Source organism: Ostrea edulis, chromosome 10 (genome assembly GCF_947568905.1).
Source record: "Ostrea edulis chromosome 10, xbOstEdul1.1, whole genome shotgun sequence".
Lineage (NCBI taxonomy): Eukaryota > Metazoa > Mollusca > Bivalvia > Ostreida > Ostreidae > Ostrea > Ostrea edulis.
The window spans coordinates 10,189,595-10,213,371 of record NC_079173.1 but is presented as its reverse complement, the minus strand read 5'-3'; the positions used below and the strand labels follow the sequence as shown (position 1 = coordinate 10,213,371).

At 33.9% G+C, this 23,777-nt stretch overlaps 1 protein-coding gene across 3 annotated transcripts in view; it reads right to left on the bottom strand.

Moving 5' to 3' along the window:
* LOC125666778 (sterol O-acyltransferase 1-like) overlaps window positions 1-23,777 on the bottom strand; it is a 33,120-nt gene continuing 9,343 nt past the window's right edge. For 2 of the 3 annotated variants that reach the window (XM_056151893.1, XM_056151895.1), the window contains 10 exons: window positions 23,365-23,513; window positions 19,970-20,097; window positions 18,820-18,889; window positions 18,510-18,603; window positions 12,234-12,430; window positions 11,035-11,111; window positions 10,490-10,588; window positions 9,703-9,835; window positions 6,445-6,581; window positions 1-2,855 (listed from right to left, as the gene is read on the bottom strand). In XM_056151893.1, the coding sequence (XP_056007868.1) occupies window positions 2,790-2,855; window positions 6,445-6,581; window positions 9,703-9,835; window positions 10,490-10,588; window positions 11,035-11,111; window positions 12,234-12,430; window positions 18,510-18,603; window positions 18,820-18,889; window positions 19,970-20,097; window positions 23,365-23,513 (1,150 nt within the window). In that variant the 3' untranslated portion in view covers window positions 1-2,789. Of the gene's footprint in view, window positions 2,856-6,444; window positions 6,582-9,702; window positions 9,836-10,489; window positions 10,589-11,034; window positions 11,112-12,233; window positions 12,431-18,509; window positions 18,604-18,819; window positions 18,890-19,969; window positions 20,098-23,364; window positions 23,514-23,777 lie in introns of those variants that run through there. The other variant, XM_056151896.1, reaches the window with a different exon arrangement.

The following is a 23,777-nucleotide window of genomic DNA, read 5'->3' as shown; positions in this document are numbered from 1 at the left end:
TGCAAATCACAATCTTTATTCCAAGCTTTTTCATAAAATTCTTGTATCACAAAATATACAATATCATATTTATATTATAGTAAAATAACTCACATTTGATCTACACCAAACTAGATTTTGCAAAGGACAAAAAATGGTGGTTGGAATACTGTATAATTGTAAAGAAAGGAGGGAAATAAAGCAGATAAAAAATGTGTTGAAATGTTACTGATATTTCATATTTCTATGAATCCTTCTTCCTATACGACTGTCAAATTGGAATAATTTTTACTTGTATTTGAAGAAAAATAATCCTTTCTTGAGTAGTACAAGTATTATAAAATGGTCCCGTAAGTTTGAATTTTTCAATTTTAAAGTTATACACATCATAAAATACTAAAGTGGCTCCCATACCTGTCTAACCCGACATCCTGTGGAAGACGAATTTTGTATCTGATTAAGGTACATGTAAAAAAAAAAAAAAAAATCAGAATGGAGATTAGGGTCAGAAAACAATCTGATTAAAACCAGACCTTTGATCTGTTCAAAGTATTAGCAACATCAGAATATTGGAGTGGATCAAATCTCTGCTTTTAATCCGATTGGGTCAGAAAATTATATAGATTACACAGGTGTTGGTGTAGACAGATTTCACTGTACATACAAGCAACCCCCCCCCCCCCACACACACACAGCTGTACAATAGTTATATCTCTGTGTGTGACTTCATAAAAGCCTATTGCAACATTCAATATGGATTTATGTTTCATAATAAAATATTCAGCACAGTAATTGCACATAAAAAGATAAACCTCTCATTGGAATGAGAAAAATGACAGTAAACAGACAAAGGAAACGGTTTGTATACTGAGCACCTAAATCCTCAGAGAGGGAATGTCTACTGTGAAGAGAGATGTGGCTGAAACATACGCGTACACTGGATAAATCAATTACAAGCAAGTCCTAACAGTACATACTAAAATGTACTCAGTCTTATACACAGCAAATGTACATGACAAACAATACAACTAAAACAAGCAGAGATTGTAACATGACACACTCGAGTAAATCTAATTGTGGAACATGCTATCTGGATAATTCACTTAATGTATAAATGTTTCACACTGCGGATTAACAAGCCAGATTAACGAGAACCTTCACATAATCTTTACATTATTTTATCATGTATCGTTATTCGTCAGTTAATGCACTATCCAAATATTACCAGTACTACATAATATCAGTACTAAATAGTACTAGTAGTAAATAATAAAGGTACAAATGATACTGGTACTAAATAATAGTGCTATCAAATATACCAGAATTAAGTATTATCGGTCCTAAATATTCTCTAAAGATGTAATGCATGTAGATTGCAATGATATTCATTCAACATCTTCCAACCAATACAAAGAAGCATGGTTTACTTTTCTGCGACATGGCGCAATACCATACAAAAAGGAATTCTGTGATGCAGCACAATACCACACGAAAAAAAATTCTGTGATGTGGCACAATACCATACAAAAAGAAATTCTGCGACGTGGCGCAATACCATACAAAAAAAGGAAATCTCATTAAACACTCACCAAAGCATTTACAACAATGCAATTTACATTATACATGTACTGTAACTTTACAATATCAAAATATTCAACCAAGAAAAAAAAGTATGTAAATTCAGATGAGCCTCGTGTTCCTGGAAAAAGTTCAAAGGTGAAATTCATACATACAGTCATGTAAAAAAAAATCTAAAAACAATTCTACGATGAATTTCATAATCAATCATTACTGCAAAAGAATATCGTATAGATCATCAAATTGGGTGATATTTTTTTTTTTTTACATAAATTGTCCTCAAACATTGAATGTAACAAAGTGAATGTATATATCATAAAATGAATATTATGCCAACACCCTGAGTTTTTTTTAACAATATCCTAACATAGAAAAGTGGGGTATTTTAGATTGACTCATGTACATATTTACTATGAAATTTACCTTTTTTAAGATACTGAAATATATCATAACAAGGTGTGTTTGTGAAACACAAATGCCCCCGATAATAGCCAATTCCAAAGATGGCCAAGGTCACAAGGGCAAATATCTTGGTACCAGTAGAAAGATCTTGTCAAAAGAAATGCTCATGTATAATATGAAAGCTCTAATATTTACCATTTAGAAGTTATGACCAATGTAAAAAAATTAAAAGTCAGTTAAATGTCAAGGTCAAAAGGTTTAATACCAACGGAAAGGTCTTGTCACAAGGAACACTTATGTGAAATATCAAAGCTCTATCACTTATTGTTCAAAAGTTATTAGCAAGGTTAAAGTTTTCAAAAAGTAGGTCATACTTCAAGGTCAAGGTCACATGGTCAAAAATATTGGTACCCACGGAAAGGTCTTGTCACATGGAACACTCATGTGATATATCAAAGCCCTATCACTTACTGTTCAAAAGTTATTAGCAAGGTTAAAGTTTTCAAAAAGTAGGTCATACTTCAAGGTCAAGGTCACATGGTCAAAAATATTGGTACCCACGGAAAGGTCTTGTCACAAGGAATACTCATGTGAAATATCAAAGCTCTATCATTTACTGTTCAAAAGTTATTAGCAAGGTTAAAGTTTCAGACAGAATTACAGAATTAGATTTACAGAATTACAGAATGACAGACAGGACAAAAACAATATGCCCACCGATCTTCGATCTCGGGGGCATAAAAATATCACTTGTAGGTTCACATTAAAACCAAACAAACAAACAAAAGAAAAAAACTGATATTGCACTTGTTTGATCATGAAAAAACAGTTCAGCTCTCCATAGCCTCAAAGTCACAAGTCCACGATCGTGGGATCAGATAGTCCATAAAATTATCCTGTAAAATAAAATGAAAGTTTACGTAAACAGAGTTCTTCTAATACCATTTACAGTCCTACGTAATTAAGATTACAAAGAGGCTAAGGTGCATTAGGAGATTCGAGACTAGAGTATTGTCAGACTTAAATAGATTAGGAGAATAATGGTTGGTTGCATACTGTTTAACATCCCTCTCAAGAATCTTTCACTCATATGGAGAAGTCCCCATTGCCGGTGAAGGGTTACAAAATCTAGACCTCTATGTTCTGCACTTATGGCCTTTAAGCAGGGAGGGTCTTTATCGTGCCACACCTGTTGTGACACGGAGCCTAGTTTTTGCGGTCTCATCTGAACGATGTAGTCGGCCTCTAACGACAAAACAAGTGATACTGAGGACCTATTCTAACCCCGATCCCCACCGGACAGTGATACAACTTAATATCAATTATGAATCATGAATTAGTAGAATGGATTATTACAAAAGATGAAGATAACAAAAGTGATCAATCTCATAACTCCTATAGGGAATATAGAATTAAGAGTTAGGCAAACATGAATCCCTGGACACACCAGAGGTGGGATCAAGTACCTAGGAGTAAGCAACTCATGTTGACCAGTCACAAATGATGTGAGCCCTATATCGAAAACAAAGTAATCCTTAGTCAAAATCAGTATGTAAAGAACAATTTAAATGGAACACGTCAGACAGCATTTGTCGGAATAATGAATTGATTTAGGATAACATATATATTATAAGACTTGTGGAATAAGAGACTAATGACTTAGGAAACAAGTGGATTGTGATACTACATGTAGCAGGTAGCAGAATAATGGATTAAATGAGTAGTGGATTTTGAGAGAAGCAAGTGGATTATCAGACAAGTAAATTGTAAAACTAGCAGAATAATGGATTAAGGGAGTAGTGAATCCATAAAGATGTGCACGTAGAGACAAGTGTATTGTGATATGTGTGGATTAGGAAGATTAAGAGATTAGTCGAATAGAAGACAAGTAGACCTGGAACTAGTCGTAGTTGATCAGAAAACTAGTCGATTTGGAGATTAGTGGATTAGGCAAGTGTGTATGAAGCCTTCGTTAATAGACTAGTGCATTAAGAAATAAGTAGATTAAGATAATAGTGGAATAGGAAGATAGTGAATTAAAGAGACAAGTGGATTGGGAGATAATTGGATTAGAAGTGGATTAGGAGACAGTCAGGTATATTTGGAGATGAGTGAATTAGGAGATAATTGGATTATGATACAAGTGAATTATGAGACTGGTAGGTTAGAGGACAGGTACATGTAGGTTAGAGGACAGGTTGGTTACAAGACAAGTGGATTAGAAGTAAACAAGAGATGTTTGTAAAACACATATGCCCCCCATGGTGCAAAATTGAAAAGGGTTATACACACACACATCATTTAATTGAGAGTAGTATCATCAATTCAAAATATTGAGCAGACAATATCTTCCTATGTCAAGAGTGGATTGACCATGTGACCTAAAAATCAATAGGGGTCATCTTCTCCTGAAGATGTACCAGTGTACCAAGTTTAATGTCTGTCAAGCAAAGGGTTCTCAAGATATTGAACGGACAGTATATTCCTATGTCCAATTTGACACTTGACTTTTGATCATGTGACCATAAAATAATTAGTAGTCATCTTCTCCTGAAGATGTACCAGTGTACCAAGTTTGATGTCTGTCAAGCAAAGGGTTCTCAAGATATTGAGTGGACAGTATATTCCTATGTACAGTTTAACCCTTGACCCTTGACCATGCGACCTCAAAATCAATAGGTGTCATCTTCTCCTGAAGATGTACCAGTGTACCAAGTTTAATGTCTGTCAAGCAAAGGGTTCTCAAGATATGGAGCAGACAGTTTATTCCAATGTCCAGTTTGACCCTTGACCTTTGACCATGTGATCTGAAAATCAATAGGGGTCATCTTCTCCTGAAGACGTACCAGTGTATCACGTTTGATGTTTGTCAAGCAAAGGGTTCTCGAGATATTGAACAGACAGTATATTACTATGTCCAGTTTGACCCTTGACCTTTAAACATGTGACCTCAAAATAAATAGGGGTAATTTTCTCCTGAAGATGTACCAGTGTACCAAGTTTGATGTCTGTCAAGCGAAATATTCTCAAAATATTGAACGGACAGTATATTCCTGTCTAGTGTGACCCTTGACCTTTGACCATGTGACCTCAAAATCAATAGTGGTCGTCTTCTCCTGAAGTCGTATCAGTGTACCACGTTTGATGTCTGTCAAGAAAAGGGTTCTCAAGATACTGAGCAGACAGTATATTCCCATGTCAAGTTTGACCCTTGACCTTTGACCATGTGACCTCAAAATCAATAGGGGTCATCTTCTCTTGAAGATGTACCAGTGTATCAAGTTTGATGTCTGTCAAGCAAAGGGTTCTTGAGATATTTAACGGACAGTATATTCCTATGTCCAGTTTGACCCTTGACCTTTGACCATGTGACCTCAAAATCAATGGGGGGTCATTTTCTTCTGAAGATGTACTGGCGTACCAAGTTTGATGTCTGTCAAGCAAAGGGTTCTCTAGACATTATATGGTCAGTATATTCCTATGCCCAGTTTGACCCTTGACCTTTGACCAAATGACCTCAAAATCAATAGGGGTCATCTACTCCTTAGGATGTACCAGTGTGCCAAGTTTGATGTCTTTCAAGCAAAGGGTTCTCAAGATATGGAGCAGACATTATATTCCTATGTCCAGAGTAGATTGACCCTTGACCTTTTGACCTGAAAAACAATAGGGATCCTCTTCTACTCATAACTAACCCACATATGAAATATCATTATCATCAAGTGAATGGTTCTCAAGATATTGAGCGGACAACACATGGTCTACAGACCGACTGACGGGTGCAAAACAATATGCCCCCTCTTTTTCAAAGGGGGGCATAAAAATAAACAAGTAGAACGACAAACTAGAGGATTAGGAGAAAGGTGGATTAAGAGTTTCCAGTAACCTAGAATCAATCTAATTTTAATTATAAAATCATAAAGGCTGTAATCCACATCATTATAAAATCATTGATTTCTATTCAGACGTTGAAGCACGAGGTTCAAAGGCCACATGAATTTTTAAAACCTTATCTTAAGATGATTAAAAAACAAATTCAAGAACTTATATCAATGCCTCTTGTTGGCTTAAATAAGACGAGGGTCATTTTGTAGGAGGAAACTGGAGTACTCGGAGGAAACTGGAGTACTTGGAGGAAACTGGAGTACTTGGAGGAAACTGGAGTACTCAGAGGAATGTCCGAGTGGGAGATCACGATGCCCTCTCACATAACCACTGCTGATCCAGAATAAATCTTTGCATCTTACTGTGGCCCTGCCAACACCTTAGTATGTGTTATGGCAAAAACAAAGTTGAATCCACACATGAGATGCTTGCATATTGTACCCCTTTGGTTCTTGGACCAATGTTTAAAGCATTTGCTCTATTTTTCTTCATCATTTTCCTATGGAAAGTGTAAACCCTCACTTCTCCCTTATCTCTGGGTGCATAGTGCCAATTCAAATTCAAAAGTACGTAATCAAATATTTCAGTGCTATTATTTACCATGTTCTCTGGACATCGCTGTCTAGCGTACCACTCCATACTGTACAGGCACATCAACATCCCATTCCCCATTATCAACATCAGCCACAGAAACACATTCCAGCCACGGCCCACCCCCTTAAAGAAGATGAAGCCAACTGCAAAAGAAAAGCATTTTATCTTCAGAATCCCCTGTCATTGAACAATGAAACACATAACCACTGAATGTTACATCCAACTACTACTATTATATATACCTGTGTTAAAATTGTTACTCTAGGTAAGTTGAAATTTACTCGTAAAATACATAGTAAAATACATATTATACAGTAAGCAAACACATTTCAATATATGGACCATTGTTTTCAATTTCAACTATGAAGTGGATTTGTTAAGAACACAGTAATTCATTGATAATTAATTTCATGTATTTTTCAACTGTCACAATGCTTTAAAGGGACTGATTCACAATTTCCCCCCAAATTTTGATTTTCACTTTTAATGATCAAATTTACTGTTTAATGTGTTTGAAAGATTTCACATGAAAATTAAGGTTATACATTATCACCGAAGCTCGTTTTAGAGAGTTTGATATTTGTTTTGTAAACAAAGAATGCGGTATGCTATTGTTTATGAAATTTTTGAAAGAAATGGATATCGATCTAAGTTTATTATATCTTTCACATTTCAAGCATTTTTGGGGTAAAATGTGTCATCTAAAAGTTAAAATTTGTTGTTTGTTTACATAAAAAGACTCGAGTCTTTGTTTACATAACACAGATATAAGGCTAAAATATTGCTTTTATTCTTGCATTCAGAATGTCAAAATTTTGGCTGTCAACATTAAATGAGTTATATTTTTAATGTTTAACATCAAAAAATGAAAAATATTTTTATCAAAAATCGTGAACCAGTCCCTTTAATCCATACCGATACTTTCATCAATAATGATACTTTCATAGGATAATGAAACTTTTATCGATCATACCAATACCTTTATCGATACCCAAAGTTTGTGAGTTTGTTAAGAATACTATTTTCTTGATACATAATTTCATTTGTGAATTTGTCCAAAAATACAGTTAATTATGTTATCTGTAATTACACGGAGAACTACCCTTTGTTTTTCTATCAGAAAAAAGTTTATACTATCTTATAGCTGTTAATGACCCCTGTACTTTGTGGTTTGGCACATCCACTAAAACTGGTGTACAACAAAACATCACAGAACCAATGGCACCCATTAAAATGAAATTTACATGATGTCTGACTGCATCATGGAAAACCAATATACAATAGGGGATTTTCGAGTTCTTCCATATTCGTGTTTATTCTGCATTTAGTCACTATTACGTCATACTTTAGGCATGCTCATTTCCGGTTTATCATCGTTAACGTAAATACACTACAGCCAAGTCTTGTGTAAGTGTATAACCTATTAAAATGGACGTTGATTGTATGCAAGTATAATCGAACTGAAGAAATTTTTGTAACAGATAAGTGTTTCTTGTTCCTTTTACCATAAAAATAACATACAAAGGCTATGTAAGCTTGCGATTGGAATAAATTTGAAAATCCTTTCCAAAAATGTTGATGTAGATGCATAAAAAAAAATTGATCTCAAGTTTTTGAAAATCAATCGCCGATTGGTAAAGAAAACTGACTGAATGACTGAGTTGTCGGAAATCATCAATAAAATTATGGGGGAAAATTGAATGAAGACATAAACCAGCTATTGGAAGTTATTATGTCATGATTTATCTTTACAAATATTGGGCACCATTGGAATGAACGGTGACTTCGGCATTGCAAATCCGATCATGAATATATCGGTACTTCTGAGACATGCACGTAGAATGAGGGAGGGGGAGGGAATGGGGTCCCCCCCATTTTAACAACCATAACTTTCTATTATTTATATATACAAATAAAGATATATTTTGTGACACAACCACCAAGCCCCCCCCCCCCCCCCCCCCCCCACTGCTACGGCCCTGAGTGCTAAGTATAGGTCTAAATTTGCGGTACTTAACCTAAAGCTGTTGGTGTCTTAAAATGAGAAATGAGTGAAAACTCCTCAACGAGTCGTAAAAACAATCAATCATTCACCCACCCCCTCCTGAATTTTAAAAGGTGTATATATTGAGGTACAATAAGTCGTATGCCACTACTTAACCTTAATCCATGCATTTCAAATTTGAAATATTTTGAATATTAGTCAAATGAACATGTTAGGATTTGTTTGTTTTGATATATTTATCTATTCTTGTCAAGAATTTTAGACAAAGTAGTGTGAAGGCATCTTCTAGCTTCTCTGACTACCCCCCCCCCCCTTTTCCCTTCCCTGAAAAACGATGCTACACTGTACGTGCCTGTTTTCCTCCCTTACGTAAATCCGTATTAATACATCCCTATGCCACACACCAATGGTACTGGTACTTAAATTAGGTATCAAAACCAGTGAGTAAAATAAATGAACGAAATCGTCTGATTGTTAGCTAAACCGAAAGAAAGCATGCCTAAAAAAAATCGCCAAATCACGTGACTTAGGTAGATTCTAAAACACAAAATACGCACGGAACGGAAGAACTCGAAAATCCCCTATTAAAGAAAAAAATATCATTTTTGAAAATTCATGAGGGTATGAACTGCGACACTTCACACCACCATACTTTATGAAGCACTCTTAGTGCTTCATCAAAAGTATGCAGTTCATACCTTCATTTATTTTCGAAAATGAAATTTATTTTTTTATTTTAATTTTCATTATACTTCCACTTATTTCAGATTTCCCAGCCATCAAAATAGACGTAGAGTATTCATCAAGATTCATACATGGATCATTCACAGCTTCATTGCATTCATAAATAAATGACTATCATTTCAATTTGTTGAAATATCAAATGCAAAAACATTGGAAATGTAAATATAGAACAAATGCAAATAAGGCAAGGTACCACAACACAAAATCTCACTCAGATCAAACTCTGTTGTTCAGCCTAAAGTCTCGGGAAACAGTTTGGTTTTTGTGTTCTACCAAAACATGTTGTCCTCCAAATCTATTACCAAATTTGCAATGAAAATGTGAAGATAACGATCAGTGATCAATCTCATAACGCCTCTATATAAAATTCAGAGTAAGGCAATCACGGACCCCTGGACATACCAGAGGTGGGATCAGGTGCCTAGGAGGAGTAAGCATCCCCTGTTGACTGGTCACACCCACTGCGAGCCCAAAATGATGTCCAAACAAATAGATTCAGAGAGAAATATACTTACAGCCGGCTCCCATGAACATGACAAATAGCACCGGATAGAAGAACCTGAAGCACATGACCAGCACGTACTCGTGAGCTACAGCCGAGATCATGAACACAAAAGCCATCGCCAGGGAACGGTTGTTAGGGAAAAGCTGTCAAGAGATTGATTTAGAATTGTTAAATAATACGTACACTATGACGCATTCTATATCTTATTTCAGTAATAGTCAATTTCTACACTGTGCTTTAAATACATATACTGATAAAGAAGGAGCCCATGGGATACATGCAGTACACAAAACATTAAGATATATTAACACTGATGATAAATGATTGATTGTAGGTTGTTTAATGTCCATCTTGCAATTGCAATATTCCTAATTTGAGTACAGTTAAGATTTGATTGATTTTACATTGTTTAACGTCCCTCTCGAGAATTTTTCACTCATATGGAGACGTCACCATTGCTGATGAAGGGTTAAAACATTTAGGCCTATGTTCAGCACTTACGGCCTTTGAGCAGGGAGGGATCTTTATCGTGTCACACCTGCTGTGACACAAGGTCTCAGTTTTCTCATCCGAAGGACCGCCCCATTTAGTTGCCTCTTACGATAAGCAAGAGTCACTGATTACCTATTCTAACCTGGATCCCCATTGATAATAAATTTATGTACCCCTCCAATGAAATGTAAGATTAAGATATAGGTGTTAAGACTGATTCATTATATGGCCTTGCAATGAAATAGGTGTAAGACTGATAAATTATGAAGTTCTCCAATGAAATGTAAGATTAGGAAGTTACATACCCTGGAGGCGTCCTTGTAAACATATGTGTACAGCCAGTCATGTACAACAATGTTCCACGTTCTGTAGTAATTAGCAAAAGACGTAGAGTTCCACCAGTCCTGCACATTAAAATATTAACATAGCAATAAAGGTCATATCAAAGTCACAATAAAGGTCAAATCAAAGTCAAAATAAAGGTCATACCAAGGTCACAAAAAGGTCATGCCAAAATCAAAATAAAGATCATATAATGGTAACAATTAAGGCCAAATCTAAGTCACAATAAAGGTCATATCAAAATCACAATAAAGGTCATATTAACGTCACAATAAAGGTCACATCAATGTTACAAAGTCATATCAAATGTCAAAATAAAGGTCATGCCAAGGTCACAATAAATTTCATGTCAAAATCACAATAAAGGTCATATCAATGTCATAATATCAATAGTCACAGAATCAAATACACAAAACAGACAGAGAGGCTGAGATAAGGTCACAATTTCTACTAATCATAAATCTACATTAGATTGAAAAAAAGGAAATTTATTAACTGGATAACAAACCTTATAAAACATTCTATCAGCAAACGTCAGCATCTCAGCAAAGGCATTGAACCAAGAATGGAGGATGGCAAAGAAAGCTAGAAAACAAGAGAAAAAAAATTAACACAGAACAAGGACTGTTGTGGTTGTTCTGATGATATTTTGTATGTTTGTATATTTTGTTACATCCAATTAAAGATGCCACCAGCTTAAATTATACTCCTCTTGTCCCAAATTTGAAAAGAATTGGAAAGGTATCCAATTCTTTTTTTTTTTTTTTTTTGTAAACAATCTGTATATATCATAATATATGTTCAATATATGCATACCAAGGATCATGTAGGAATACAGACTTTTTTTTTTATATGTGAGACACACACAGAGAGAGAGGAAGAGAAAGAGAGAGAGAGAGAGTTAAGTAAAGATCAGGCTCCATCTGTTCCACTGGGTATCAAATTTTTCGCTATCACCATTTTTGTAAAATAGGAATTTTTGTGTTTCATAAATTAAAGAGTTTTAAGTAGGATATTGCAAAACGAATGTTCAATGATTTCTCAGTACATCTTGCTGTATAAATATAGTATTTCAACCAAAGGATAAGAGTATTTTGCATACAAACATTTTTACCAGGAGTACCCAAAATAAAATATTTTTTGGTAAAAACTATATGAAAGTTTGTTTTATCCTCTATGTAAAGTTGAAACTCATAAAGGAATGCTTGAACACAATCACATTCCCACAGTATATGTTCTATTGTCTCTTCCTCTCTGTGACAAAACCTACACATTTTACAATTTACTTTTTTAATTTTGAATAGAAACGAATTTGTTGCTAAAATTCTGTTATTTATTCTGTATTGAAACCATTGCAGTTTGCAGTTTTTAGTTATTTTAAAAGGTGGTATATTAAAATTTTCCATTCTCTGTTATCAATATTCAAAAGCTGACTACATTTTATTGTACCTGCAGTCACTGAAGAGTTTTTGTTTAAAAATTCATAAAAAAAACTTTGACATTTTACACTTCAGTACATAAGGTATCCAATTCTTAATGCACTACGATGGACGCAAACCAATTGCAAAAAGGCCACCCAAGTCACTCAGGTGACCTGAAAACTAGAAAAAAATTAAATACTGCCATACTTTACAACGTAATTTGAACACAGACTATTCCCTTATCAATTTGCATGATATCTTACCGAGATATTTCTTATAACCTTACCTAGTACTAATACTAAAGTAGCCGGCAACATGGAACCAAACACCGATAAGATCACCGCCCTGGCAGTCAGGTGCTCCCGTCCAAAGTTACGAAACACTGGTACCAGGAATCTCTCAAATATGTAGTAAGTGAAGAACAGACAAGCAAGCACCTGCCCTAGGTTACTGACTACGTAACTCCAACGAATCTTCTGAGTTCTATAAAATGAATAAATCAACAAATATTTCAGTTTTAGTCATGGTATTCATCAATATGTTATTTCTTTTTGAAACATTGTACAGTTGCAGGTGTTGAATAGGTATTTTTGCTTTCAATTTCTTTATGAAGCTCGATATTAAAAAAAAAAAAAAACCCACACAAAATCAAGTTTGTACTAGAAAGAACTGAACCAAATTCTTCAACAAGAAACGGTAACCACAAAAAAACCAAACCACAAATGGTACATAATACACCTGTGAAAATGCTTATACATAGGGTGTGTTCCTTAAGCCATAAATTGTAGAAGTTTGCTTCAGGTAGTATCAACCATCATCAGGCTGTGACATACTTTCTTTGCATAATGTGAATAAAGAGTCTTAGCTTAAAACTGTGACAAATTATGTACCCTCCATATAACAATTATTTTCAAATAAAGGGGCAAAACTCCTGCAAGAGAGGTCAAAATGGATTAAAATTACATCATGATTTAAAGTGATCCACAAAGAAGCTTCATAGCAAGTTTCAGCTTGATATGTGACAGAAATGAAATGAGAAATAAAAAACCCCAAACAGATGGACAGACGGACATCGCAGTTACCATAATACGCCCTGTCTAAAGATGGCCATATAAAAATTGAATACATCTACTATGCCTTTAAAACAACTATGACTAATAGATAGTTGTCATCACAGCGTAATATACACCTGGTCCAATGTAATATCCATCAATGTTATGTAAAGTGTGATATCTACCAATGTTATGCACAGTGTGATATCTACTAATGTTATATACAGTGTGATATCTATCAATGTTATGTACAGTGTGATATCTACCAATGTTATGTACAGTGTGATATCTACCAATGTTATGTAGTGTGATATCTACCAATGTTATGTAGTGTGATATCTATCAATGTTATGTACAGTGTGATATTTATCAATGTTATGTACAGTGTGATATCTACTAATGTTATATACAGTGTGATATCTATCAATGTTATGTACAGTGTGATATCTATCAATGTTATGTACAGTGTGATATTTATCAATGTTATGTACAGTGTGATATCTAATAATGTTATGTACAGTGTGATATCTAACAATGTTATGTACAGTGTGATATCTACTAATGTTATGTACAGTGTGATATCTACCAATGTTATGTACAGTGTGATATTTATCAATGTTATGTACAGTGTGATATCTAACAATGTTCTGTACAGTGTGATATCTACCAATGTTATGTACAGTGATATCTACCAATGTTATGTACAGTGTGATATCTACCAATGTTCTATACACTGTGATATCTACCAATGTTATGTACAGTGTGATATCTATCAATGTTATGTACAGTGTGATATCTACCAATGTTATGTACAGTGTGATATCTATCAATGTTATGTACAGTGTGATATATATCAATGTTATGTACAGTGTGATATCTACCAATGCTATGTACAGTGTGATATCTACCAATGTTATGTACAGTGTGATATCTACCAATGTTATGTACAGTGTGATATCTACCAATGTTATGTACAGTGTGATATCTAATAATGTTATGTACAGTGTGATATCTAACAATGTTATGTACAGTGCGATATCTACCAATGTTATGTACAGTGTGATATCTATCAATGTTATGTACAGTGTGATATCTACCAATGTTATGTACAGTGTGATATCTAATAATGTTATGTACAGTGTGATATCTACTAATGTTATGTACAGTGTGATATCTACTAATGTTATGTACAGTGTGATATCTAATAATGTTATGTACAGTGTGATATCTACCAATGTTATGTACAGTGTGATATCTACCAATGAAATATACAGTGTGATATCTATCAATGTTATGTACAGTGTGATATCTACCAATGTTATGTACAGTGTGATATCTAATGTTATGTACAGTGTGATATCTACCAATGTTATGTACAGTGTGATATCTATCAATGTTATACACAGTGTGATATCTAATGTTATATACAGTGTGATATCTATCAATGTTATGTACAGTGTGATATCTATCAATGTTATATACAGTGTGATATCTACCAATGTTATGTAGTGTGATATCTACTAATGTTATGTACAGTGTGATATCTATCAATGTTATGTACAGTGTGATATCTACCAATGTTATGTACAGTGATATCTACCAATGTTATGTACAGTGCGATATCTACCAATGTTATGTACAGTGTGATATCTATCAATGTTATGTACAGTGTGATATATATCAATGTTATGTACAGTGTGATATCTACTAATGTTATATACAGTGTGATATCTATCAATGTTATATACAGTGTGATATCTATCAATGTTATGTACAGTGTGATATATATCAATGTTATGTACAGTGTGATATCTACCAATGTTATATACAGTGTGATATCTAACAATATTATGAACAGTGTGATATCTACCAATGTTATGTACAGTGTGATATCTACCAATGTTATATACAGTGTGATATCTAATGTTATGTACAGTGTGATATCTAACAGTGTGATATCTATCAATATTATATACAGTGTGATATCTACCAATGTTATGTACAGTGTGATATCTATCAATGTTATGTACAGTGTGATATCTATCAATATTATGTACAGTGTGATATCTACTAATGTTATGTACAGTGTAATATCTACTAATGTTACGTACAGTGTGATATCTACCAATGTTACGTACAGTGTGATATCTATCAATGTTATGTAGTGTGATATCTACTAATGTTATGTACAGTGTGATATCTAACAATGTTATGTACAGTGTGATATCTATCAATGTTATGTACAGTGTGATATCTAACAATGTTATGTACAGTGTGATATCTACCAATGTTATGTACAGTGATATCTACCAATGTTATGTAGTGTGATATCTATCAATGTTATGTACAGTGTGATATTTATCAATGTTATGTACAGTGTGATATCTACTAATGTTATATACAGTGTGATATCTATCAATGTTATGTACAGTGTGATATCTATCAATGTTATGTACAGTGTGATATTTATCAATGTTATGTACAGTGTGATATCTAATAATGTTATGTACAGTGTGATATCTAACAATGTTATGTACAGTGTGATATCTACTAATGTTATGTACAGTGTGATATCTACCAATGTTATGTACAGTGTGATATTTATCAATGTTATGTACAGTGTGATATCTAACAATGTTCTGTACAGTGTGATATCTACCAATGTTATGTACAGTGATATCTACCAATGTTATGTACAGTGTGATATCTACCAATGTTCTATACACTGTGATATCTACCAATGTTATGTACAGTGTGATATCTATCAATGTTATGTACAGTGTGATATCTACCAATGTTATGTACAGTGTGATATCTAATGTTATGTACAGTGTGATATCTACCAATGTTATGTACAGTGTGATATCTATCAATGTTATACACAGTGTGATATCTACCAATGTTATGTACAGTGTGATATCTATCAATGTTATACACAGTGTGATATCTAATGTTATATACAGTGTGATATCTATCAATGTTATGTACAGTGTGATATCTATCAATGTTATATACAGTGTGATATCTACCAATGTTATGTAGTGTGATATCTACTAATGTTATGTACAGTGTGATATCTATCAATGTTATGTACAGTGTGATATCTACCAATGTTATGTACAGTGATATCTACCAATGTTATGTACAGTGCGATATCTACCAATGTTATGTACAGTGTGATATCTATCAATGTTATGTACAGTGTGATATATATCAATGTTATGTACAGTGTGATATCTACCAATGTTATGTACAGTGATATCTACCAATGTTATGTACAGTGTGATATCTACCAATGTTATGTACAGTGTGATATCTACCAATGAAATATACAGTGTGATATCTATCAATGTTATGTACAGTGTGATATCTACCAATGTTATGTACAGTGTGATATCTAATGTTATGTACAGTGTGATATCTACCAATGTTATGTACAGTGTGATATCTATCAATGTTATACACAGTGTGATATCTAATGTTATATACAGTGTGATATCTATCAATGTTATGTACAGTGTGATATCTATCAATGTTATATACAGTGTGATATCTACCAATGTTATGTAGTGTGATATCTACTAATGTTATGTACAGTGTGATATCTATCAATGTTATGTACAGTGTGATATCTACCAATGTTATGTACAGTGATATCTACCAATGTTATGTACAGTGCGATATCTACCAATGTTATGTACAGTGTGATATCTATCAATGTTATGTACAGTGTGATATATATCAATGTTATGTACAGTGTGATATCTACTAATGTTATATACAGTGTGATATCTATCAATGTTATATACAGTGTGATATCTATCAATGTTATGTACAGTGTGATATCTATCAATGATATGTACAGTGTGATATCTACCAATGTTATATACAGTGTGATATCTAACAATATTATGAACAGTGTGATATCTACCAATGTTATGTACAGTGTGATATCTACCAATGTTATATACAGTGTGATATCTAATGTTATGTACAGTGTGATATCTAACAGTGTGATATCTATCAATATTATATACAGTGTGATATCTACCAATGTTATGTACAGTGTGATATCTATCAATGTTATGTACAGTGTGATATCTATCAATATTATGTACAGTGTGATATCTACTAATGTTATGTACAGTGTAATATCTACTAATGTTACGTACAGTGTGATATCTACCAATGTTACGTACAGTGTGATATCTATCAATGTTATGTAGTGTGATATCTACTAATGTTATGTACAGTGTGATATCTAACAATGTTATGTACAGTGTGATATCTATCAATGTTATGTACAGTGTGATATCTAACAATGTTATGTACAGTGTGATATCTACCAATGTTATGTACAGTGATATCTACCAATGTTATGTACAGTGATATCTACCAATGTTATGTACAGTGTGATATCTACCAATGTTATGTACAGTGTGATATCTAATAATGTTATGTACAGTGTGATATCTACCAATGTTATGTACAGTGTGATATCTACCAATGTTATGTACAGTGTGATATCTACCAATGTTTTGTACAGTGTGATATCTACCAATGTTATGTACAGTGTGATATCTAACAATGTTATGTACAGTGTGATATCTACCAATGTTATGTACAGTGATATCTACCAATGTTATGTACAGTGTGATATCTACTAATGTTATGTACAGTGTGATATCTACCAATGTTATGTACAGTGTGATATCTAACAATGTTATGTACAGTGTGATATCTACCAATGTTATGTACAGTGTGATATCTAACAATGTTATGCAGTGTGATATCTACTAATATTATGTACAGTGTGATATCTACTAATATTATGTACAGTGTGATATCTATCAATGTTATGTACAGTGTGATATCTACTAATGTTATGTACAGTGTGATATCTACCAATGTTATGTACAGTGTGATATCTACCAATGTTATGTACAGTGTGATATCTATCAATGTTATGTACAGTGTGATATCTACCAATGTTATGTACAGTGTGATATCTACCAATGTTATGTACAGTGTGATATCTACCAATATTATGTACAGTGTGATATCTACCAATGTTATGTACAGTGATATCTACCAATGTTATGTACAGTGATATCTACCAATGTTATGTACAGTGTGATATCTACCAATATTATGTACAGTGTGATATCTACCAATGTTATGTACAGTGTGATATCTACCAATATTATGTACAGTGTGATATCTACCAATGTTATGTACAGTGTGATATCTAACAATGTTATGTACAGTGTGATATCTACCAATGTTATGTACAGTGTGCTATTTTTATGTATTTCACTCATTATTGGGGAATGACTATTGAGCTATAGGTGCAGTGTAATGAAATTTGACCACGACTATAACTGTGAATTTACTGTAATATATAGTGTCACCAATTTTGCACAGTATATCATATCCATCAATGCTATAGCCAGCGTAATATCTGTGAAGTTCACATGGAGAATGTATTGAATTTGATTTCTAGAATTTACCGTGGATAAGAATCCCTGTAGACAAGGGTAGGAATAAAGAGGAAGTAGAGATACTTGGAGAAATCTGGACAACCATTTTCCTCCGCACTGTCATCTATAAACAAAGAACACTTAATGTAAATTAACACACAATTTCACTATAACAAACTATCTCCTTGAAAGTACACATTAATCAGTTGTTGCATATTGCTAGTAGTTTATGCACCGCACATGGCAATGTGGGGAATTTTATCCATAGATAAACTAAACTGAGATATGATAAGAATTTTGAAACAAAATGCAGGCACAGTTTTATTAGGTTCCTATATACCTTTCTTGTACATCAACACTTTGGCAGCATTTTCTCTAACAAAAGCATGAACTTTCATCATCAGCCTTATCTAAAAAAAAATATGTAAAACTTATATAGGGGAAACAAATTTAATCATCAGCCTTATCTAAAAAAAAAGATTGTACAATTTATCATACAGGGGGACAAATTTAATCATCAGCCCTATATCATGGTAAAAAATGTGTACAACTTATATAGGAAAAACAAAGAACTAAGTATGGTTTCTAAAGTCATTTGGCCCAAAATATCGATGATTTCACTTGGAGCTCAAACCCTGGCATTCAAATAAGGAATGGATTAGCAAACCCAAAATCCGATCAATTTGATCAGCAAAATGATTTGTGTCAGATGATGAGAGCTACAAGTTGGCATAAAATTGGAAAAATGCCATTTTCAATGAAAATATCCACAAATTCAGGTGGTTTTCCTTTCAGAAAACATACTGCGCATGCGTCCAGCAAATTCATATTCAAGTATGTTTTTCATATTCAAATAATACACAATATATATCATTTTCATTATGCTCGACAAATGTGCACATATTTTCTTGAGCAATAATCTTTTTTTTCTTGGTTCCATTGACTTTCAGATAACCAGGTTTGACTGTATAAAGCGAGTTGCCTTACCACTAGGGCACTGGTAATTGCAACAATTTTAATACAAACTCTCATCTATTCAGATATGACAATTATACTGGTGCCCGACTCTCATCTGTTCAGATGTGACAATTATACTGGTGCCCGACTCTCATCTGTTCAGATGTGACAATTATATTGGTGCCCGACTCTAAGCCGTGACAATTATACTGGTGCCCGACTCTCATCTGTTCAGATGTGACAATTATACTGGTGCCCGACTCTCATCTGTTCAGATGTGACAATTATACTGGTGCCCGACTCTCACCTGTTCAGATGTGACAATTATACTGGTGCCCGACTCTCACCTGTTCAGACAATTATACTGGTGCCTGACTCTCACCTGTTCAGACAATTATACTGGTGCCCCGACTCTCACCTGTTCAGATGTGACAATTATACTGGAGCCCGACTCTCATCTGTTCAGATGTGACAATTATACTGGTGCCCAACTTTCACCTGTTCAGACAATTATACTGGTGCCTGACTCTCACCTGTTCAGATGTGACAATTATACTGGAGCCTGGTGGCAGGCCCTTATCTCGGATGTAGTGGACGGGCCACACTAAAAACACCAGCTGGTACGCAATGTAAACACACGCTGCTGTAATGTCATAACCACCTGAAACGAGAGCAGAGGTAGTCTCAGACAAATGCTAATTCACTAGAGATACTGGGACAATAGAACTGAGGTAAACTGACCTCAGATTTCATTGTAAATCATTTAAATAAATTTGTCATGAATACTTCAATGAATACATGTACATCTAGCAATAGAATCATTAATTATCGTAATGATTAATCATAAATCTATTGGAATAAATCAATCATCTAATCATTGATTAATCGTGGTATACATAAATTATTAATCATAGTATTTATCATATACGTGGTAATGATTATATATGCAGATTTTGCAATGAGCGTTATGGGTGACAGCACAATTTAATAGCCGATATCAATGACAGGTCCGAAAGTGCGAAAACCCAAATCACATATCAAACTGACATGCAAATCAATTAAAAAATTATGTATTCACTCATATTAATCAGTGTATCAAATTTTTTACCATGGCAAATCAATTTATCAAGGTTTAACTGCACACTAGTTGAATATGTAGCCACTCGGGCTGATATGATATACATGTACGATATGGATTTTAGCATGTAATATTCTCTCTATATCCACTATTAATCATAGGATATATACCAACCATTCATTATACAGACCCTGAAACGTGCTACTACACCTTAAAAACGAACCGAACCGTTCCGTGCAAGAAACGAACCGTACCGTTCAAGAAACGTACCGTACCGTGCAAAAAACGAACCGTACCGTTCAAGAAGCGTACCGTACCGTGCAAGAAACGAACCGTACCGTTCAAGAAACAAACCGTACCGTTCAGAAAGCGTGCAGGATAATATTATGCAAACCCCGCCCCCAAAAGCCCGAAAGCGTACCGTACCGTGCAGAAAGCGTGCAATTTATGTCACGTGACCCACTTTTTCAGCCACAGTATATTATTTTCACAATGGCGCCCGATGGGAAAGGAGGTCGTAGACTATCGCTGGCTATTCGAAGCATTATCCTCAAACATCACGAAGCTGGGTTATCAACTGTGAAAATCACCGAGATGCTTAAAACATCTTTGATATTCTTTCTTTTTTTAAATTACTTTCCGTAAATGTCACATTGTTTCAGTGCATATATGTGTATGTATGTTATCAACAAGTACCCAAGTTTTGACTGAATTATGCATAAAAATTCGTTTAATACTGTGAACTGTTAACAGAAATAGATGTCAGATCACTGCACGGATTTTGCATGCATGCTTCTGCAGCCAGTCCTGTGTACTGTGGATGTATATTTCACTTGCAGACTTTTAAAGAGTGAACCAAGGGGCATTTCGTTGTTTTAACAGAATTTCTGTTTCAATCAATTCTTTTAAATTCAAGGGTGAAGTTAACTACAATAACTGTAATAGTACTTACAAGTAGCCTATTTAATTTCTTCATATAATCAGGGACGTCGACGTCCCTGATAATGCTACTACACGTATGGCACAGGGCTTGCCGTAAGAAGATGAAATTGATATTTGTAGCGTTAATGTATTCAATATGTACTTTCCTACGTACAGTGTCTGAATCATATGAGAAATTTCTAGACCGATTAGAAAAATTGTCACGTTCTACACTGTAATATTTTCATTACTTTATTAGCAATAATTTTGACATATCTTTTTCTCTTCTACATTGATAACGACCCATATAGATAGATGTAGATTGGCGGATTTATTATATACACTAATAAACAATTTTTAATTACATCGACAGAGAAATAAATAGATACATACATGTGTAAAAGAATGTAAACAAGTTAAATTGATGCAAAGCATCAAATCGGCCGCAAAAAATTATTCATTTCAGCATTTTCAAGTATTTCAACAATATATAGAAAAGGTATATGAAACATTTTTATTGCAAACTATACACTTGCCTTACTTTTCTGTTAATTTTTTTTAATTCAATTTTCAGTGATCAAAAATAAAGTCAGGGAAATGAAAATCGGACTTCGCGTGATAAAGGATAGGAATATATATTATATGTATTATCATCATTTTATTTGATTCAAAGACAAATGCAACAGATATCTAACATTATTAATTATGAATGACTGAATGCTGACAAAAAAGGACGTACAAACTTCACGTGCAGATATCCTGGATCTTTCATAATGCCAATGATAAATCACAATAAATGTGAAGTGCAGAAAATAATCATTGTGTCATTTGCGACTTTAGTGTATTCAAAACAAAATTCACTTCTTCTTAAAAACTTTTCCAATTTAGGCACTGTAATTTATATCCGGAAACTTAATACGCTTTGTTTTTACACTTACGCACGCCCATGTCGGGGAGCAGTTCATGTAACAACTTTTTATAAAATCGTAAATTAATAAATGTCTGATGAGAAATGAAAAACAAATTGAAACGTAATAACAACCATTAAGACTTAGACTTAAGCAAATTTTAAAAACTTTTATTCATAACTTTTATGTACGTTATCAATATGGAATTATTCCATCGAAGCAATAAAAAATAACGTCTCATTTCCCCATGTGCACATTCTAACACAACCACAAATCCTGCAGCCGATAATCAAAGAGCCGAATAAGACCGATCGAGTGAAAACAAACTATCGAAACGTACAATTTATACGAAGTCAAAGCGTTCAGGCCACGCCCACCTCATTAATAAAACGTGCAAACTGTTCACAAAGCGTGCAGCTATTTTTAGCAAACCATACCGTGCAAGAAGCGAACCGTACCGTTCAAGAAGCGTACCGTACCGTTCAAGAAACGAACCGTACCGTTCATAAAGCGTACCGAACCGTACCGTGCAACTGGTGTAGTAGCACGTTTCAGGGTCTGTAGCATAATTATATCAATCACAGTATATTTCAATCTGAATCACTGAATGAATATAATAATATCATTATTTTATTTTTAGTTCTACTTGCATGTGATACAGAGTTATTTTTAGTTCTATTAGCACGTTACATAGAGTTATTTTTAGTTCTATTAGCATGTTACATAGAGTTACTTTTAGTTCTATTAGCACGTTACACAGAGTTATTTTTAGTTCTATCAGCGCGTTACACAGAGTTATTTTTAGTTCTATTAGCACGTTACATAGAGTTATTCTTAGTTCTATTAGCACGTTACACAGAGTTATTTTTAGTTCTATTAGCACATTACACAGAGTTATCTTTAGTTCTATTAGCATGTTACACAGAGTTATTTTTAGTTCTATTAGCATGTTACACAAGAGTTATTTTTAGTTCTATTAGCACGTTACACAGTTATTTTTAGTTCTGTTTGATATACTGACTTATTTTCCCCGGTTTTCTGTTGGTGGACCAGTAGTAGAAGATCGGATACACCACCAGCAGAGTGGACAGGTTCATCAACACCCACATCTCCATCACCTTGGAAAACTTTCCCATCCCAAACTGGATAAGGTCGAAACTCAGATTTAACCTGCAATATATATCTCTACAGTTTGGATATTGTTAACACACTCAGAGTTAACTTTTATCACATATTGGCATTCAGCTCGTGTTAGTGTAATTAAAAGCAACTTTTATGCATGTATTAGAATATATCATCAAGATCTGTGACCACTCCTTATTCTTAAATATCTGTTAAAAGCAACCAGTCACTTCATTTATGCCTGTCTTCTCAAAGTTGAATGAGGTATTAATATTTAATCTATCGCTACAATATATCCAGGTTCACATTCAA